Source organism: Anneissia japonica, unplaced genomic scaffold (assembly GCF_011630105.1).
Source record: "Anneissia japonica isolate Jap-2015-1 unplaced genomic scaffold, ASM1163010v1 scaffold3474_len973312_cov172, whole genome shotgun sequence".
Classification (NCBI taxonomy): domain Eukaryota; kingdom Metazoa; phylum Echinodermata; class Crinoidea; order Comatulida; family Comatulidae; genus Anneissia; species Anneissia japonica.
Window position 1 is genome coordinate 651702 of NW_022747780.1, and position 4703 is coordinate 656404.

Here is a 4703-nt window from a genome sequence, read left to right on the forward strand (position 1 = left end):
CTATATCTGCGACATTGTGTGTCTACAAACGAATGTTCTATTTTCTATTGAATATACTTAGCCCACCTGCCAAAAAAATCAAATAATTAGGCCTACCATCGCGGTCGTTACTTTTTTACAGGGCTGGTATGATGGAAATGGGCATGGGACACACTGTGCTGGTACGGCAGCAGGACGGAAGTACGGAGTTGCTAAAGGGGCTAGAGTACATGCTGTTAAAGTCCTCAATTCTTTTGGCAGCGGATCCATTTCGTCAGTATTAAGTGGTAAGCTTGCACATGTCTATCAATAAGTTACTTACTAAGAGAGTAGGCTAAAAAAATCTAGCTACAAACGCTCCTGGACACATCACAAGGGGTAAACATAGCTAGGAAGACCAGGCTTTCACCACTGCTGGACCGAGGCTCTGGCTGACTGATTGAGATATTGATTGAATGTAAGCCTAAATTCTTCATTGTTTTTTCATTTAAGGTATGGTGTGGACGGCTCTGTACGCGCAGCAACCTGCAGTTATGTCAATGTCACTGGGTGGTGGGTACAACTGGCTCATCAATTTTGTTGTGAACATCATCAACAACTACTTTGATATCCCTGTGATCGTGGCTGCAGGAAATTGGAATTGGAACGCTTGCCAATTTTCTCCAGCATCAGCTGCTGAGGTACCGTATGCATTAAAAACAGTAGCGGTACAAGTCATATAATTCAATGAAAAACTAATGTATGTATATACATATATATGTACGCCTTCTATAGGTGCACCATCATTGTGTAATCCAATGTACGGTAACTGACGGTTATTTGAATCTGTTCAACCATGAAGCCTCTGTGATCTAATGGTTATGACGCTAAACCGTCATGCGGTAATGTTAAAAATATATATAAATACATGTTGAAGAAGAGGAATCTGCTTGTGTAAAAAAAATAGGTGCCCCAACCGGGATTCGAACCCGAGGCCTTGCTGCTGTCGATGCAGACACCCAAATGGATGGGCCATTGAGGCTTTGTTGGAAATTCGAATCCGATTAAAGTAAATCTTCACACTCATACGAATGCGTAATTAGACAGCACTAGTTCCTGATGCATTGCAAATAATAGAGGTCTACATGATACGCCCTCTTCTTATAAGATATTTAGGCCTATATATCAACGCTGTTGTGTTGGCGTTACTTGCATAATAAATACATAATTAGTTCACAATATTTGTATAATGACTATATTTCATATTCAAAGCGTTTGTTTTTTTATTTTCCTTTCTTAGGCTTACACCGTCGGAGCCTCTACCCACTGTGATGCCAGGGCCTCTTTCTCCAACTACGGGGGCTGTGTGAATATCTTTGCGCCAGGCACCAACATAAAAAGTGCATACAAAAACAGTGACTGTGACACAATGGTGTTGTCTGGGACATCCATGTCTACTCCTCATGTTGCTGGTAAGGTTTCTGCTATTTATCTGACGTCATGATTAATTTTGAGCCCGCATTCATTGATCAGGGCTTTTTACAGAAATATAAATACCATCATGTTTTCGTTGATAATAAACAATAGGGCATTTTTTAAAAATAGACATAGATAGGCCTAATTTTAGGGTTTGTGTTCATACCACAATCCACGGTATCACGTACAACCAGTGCATAGTTAAGGTATCAACTTTATTAAAACTGTATATCTTGAAAAAGAGACTTTTGAAATTATACATTTTTGCTTGAAAAAACTTCAAAGTATATGTGTTATATTTTTCTTTCTTGGATAATAAAGATTAATTTGATTGAACAAATATTTTGATATTTTCTTGGTCAGGAGTTGCGGCGATCATCAGAGACCGGGAACCAGGACTGACACCAGATCAGGTGAAGGCAAGACTGCACTCAACGTCAACTATGAATAAGATCACATCGGCTCTTACCGCACTCAACCACCTTCTCTACACTTCTCCTTACCCATAACTGGATACCTCAACTGATAGGCTTTCATGTTGAAAACACATGAAATACATGATAAATATTTGTGTATCCCGTATACAAAAAAATTAGACGAGTAGTGAGTTATATAATATAATATAGTATAATATAGTACCAGTATAATAAAATATAATATGATAGGACTAATGTTTTGGGCCCTACCTGATGTGTAACCGTACCGAATACTCAGTACGTCACCAAATACAGCGAAAAAAATCTCAAGTGGGAATCGAACCAACGACCTCCAAGTATCTAGCCTGATCTTAACAATTAGACCACCGAGCTTGCGCTTGGTGACGCGTGATGAATCCGATCCCCTAGTAACAGCGGGTACTGCAGGTGCTATAAAGGTATTTCCTGACGCAAATTTATATCTTTATAATATAATAAAATATAATGTAATATAATAATTAATATAATAATTTCAACTGTGACATAATTTCTTGAACCATGTTTAACGTATAGAATTATATAGAAAACTTATTTTAGTAAACGGACATAAATAGCTCATTGTTAGGAAGTATAACATCGATACGTTTCTTAGAATAAGCATATTTAAATCAAAATAACTCAAATAGCATGTGTTAAATATGGATTCGAGTACTTATTATGAAGATTACTAAGAATGTTTTGATTTGACTTGATTACACAGGTCTCCCTCCAATTAAAGACCATAATTGGGACCGAGGTTTCCATGATCTTCAGCAGCTTTGGTATCTAATTAGAATAATAAAGATAAAAGACATTATTATGGGACCACAGAAAAGTGGTCTTTAATTGGAGGGTCTTTAATTAGTGGGAGACCTGTGTTCTAAAAAAAATATTATATAGACCTAGGCCTATATTGAAAACAAATAGTAGCTCCTAAGTAAGATATTTTGCCTACTTCATCACCTAGGCTGGTCCAGGATGAGAAAAGAGTTTATTGAAAAACAAAATAAACGTTGCCAGTAAGTAGCATAAGCAGTATTGCCTGATGATGACGTGTGACACGTCGAAACATGTCGCTAAAAAGCTTTATATATTTTATTAGATGCATTACTACATTTGTATAAATAGGAAACGTTTTGAGAGTTAGCAATCATTCGTTGTGTGTCTTTCGTAAATTTGAACATTACAATGAGATATTAACGCTATAGGTCTACTGATTTTAATCTCATTTACCTTTTTGATCAACCAAATAAAAAGTCAGAAAACGTCCTTACAAAACGTTTTGAAACCCGGTTTCATATTCAACTGATGTTTTGTTTGTTATGAAGTTATCGAAGTAATAGCGCCGCCAACATAAAATTACTGAAATGTCAAGTTCTAAAGATCTGTCGATCCAGACTATCAAATTTTATTTGACAAAAACTTGTGACATGCCTAAATATGGTCATGATGATATCTCATCATGACCATATACAGGCATATTATGACTATATATGGGCGTACATCAGTTTTTTGTCAAAGAAAATTGTATAGTGTGGACAGAGCGTTATCCATGTTTCCATAAAATCCTTACACTACCGCGACAGTGTTTTCACTGCAATGATCGTTTACATTGCGTATGCCGTTCTTAACGCAATTGGGAACTTTCTGACCAATCAGTGTTACAAAAGCGGTTGGCGATATCATGTAGCGAGTTTATGGAAGCTTTTCCTTGTGTAAAGTCCGTCGGGGTTCATTGTTTACAGCTTACTATGGCAGAAACAATACCGTGTCTATTGCGTGCATAACACCGTTAGTTACCGATATATCTGCAAACGTTACCGTGGCGTTGTTCACTTTAATGACACCTGTAAGGTTAAAAAATAATTGTAAACATCATCATTATACATCATCATTATTAGAACTATCATTACCAATATTATTTATTATTGTACTTTACTACAGGCTTATCATTACTGTATTGTCATTATGATTAATGCTACCCGTGCTAATAATGATGCTGTTTGTGAGTATGATGATGGCATTGTTAATGATGATAGTAATAATGTTATTGCTATGCCTGTTACCATTACTTTTATTATATATATGTATATATATATAAATATATATGTTAATTATGTAAATACTTTTTGAGCATTAACTTTTCTAATTACCTCCATCAATCGCCACATTTATGAAATCACCGGCAATGGTGCGAATCCTGTAGCCATCTTGAAGTCCGATGGCGTAGAAATCTCCAGCAACGAAATGATTTGAGAGAATTGTCTTCAATTCAGTAGTGTTCTTCAACAAGTTATCAAGCGTCCCCGGAGGGAGCTTATCAAAAGCAGAATTTGTTGGGGAAAACATTGTTAACGGAAAACCTTTTGCAAGAGAAAGCAAACAGAATGGACTATGGATACACATACTATCACGAATATGTAAATTTCGTTCAGTTATATATTTTTTTTTATATGTCACCCGGCGCTTTAACGGCTGCTTGCTTCTGCTCTGACAGTATGATGTGATGTATGTGATTTTAATAGGTATCTCAATATTGTATTTCAAGCATAATACTCTATTTTACGTGTGATAATATATGGCCTAATCTTTTATAGAGAAGTGGGAAAACAGAAATCGACCACAAAACTATAAAGGCGAGGAACAATTGGGAATGATTTTATCGTTTTCCCATGATTATGACGACATTTGATTTGATTTGTGAAAATATTTTTTTATCGTATAGCGGTACACGATAAATCGTTATAGAATCGTGCTAGTGTAAAAACTTCTCTTGTTTCTTTCATTTTCTATATGAACAATTGCTTTTTAGCA

At 36.0% G+C, this 4703-nt stretch overlaps 3 protein-coding genes across 3 annotated transcripts in view; 1 reads left to right on the forward strand and 2 right to left on the reverse strand.

The window, feature by feature from the left end:
• LOC117120600 (aqualysin-1-like) overlaps positions 1-3177 on the forward strand; it is a 7006-nt gene extending 3829 nt beyond the window's left edge. Inside the window, exons 5-8 of the mRNA XM_033265630.1 lie at positions 91-266; positions 472-659; positions 1259-1430; positions 1798-3177. Of these exons, the coding sequence (XP_033121521.1) occupies positions 91-266; positions 472-659; positions 1259-1430; positions 1798-1943 (682 nt within the window). The 3' untranslated portion in view covers positions 1944-3177. The remainder of the gene's footprint in view (positions 1-90; positions 267-471; positions 660-1258; positions 1431-1797) is intronic.
• A 154-nt stretch (positions 3178-3331) lies between these two features.
• LOC117120601 (uncharacterized protein sll1483-like) lies at positions 3332-4538 on the reverse strand. The gene is made up of 2 exons (XM_033265631.1): positions 4043-4538; positions 3332-3736 (listed from the first exon to the last, which is right to left on the reverse strand). Exons 1-2 carry the CDS (start codon positions 4293-4295, stop codon positions 3639-3641), a joined length of 351 nt encoding a protein of 116 aa, XP_033121522.1. The 5' UTR covers positions 4296-4538; the 3' UTR covers positions 3332-3638.
• LOC117120602 (uncharacterized protein sll1735-like) overlaps positions 4433-4703 on the reverse strand; it is a 2323-nt gene continuing 2052 nt past the window's right edge. The window contains exon 4 of the mRNA XM_033265632.1: positions 4433-4477. Coding sequence (XP_033121523.1) covers positions 4433-4477 — 45 coding nt within the window. The remainder of the gene's footprint in view (positions 4478-4703) is intronic.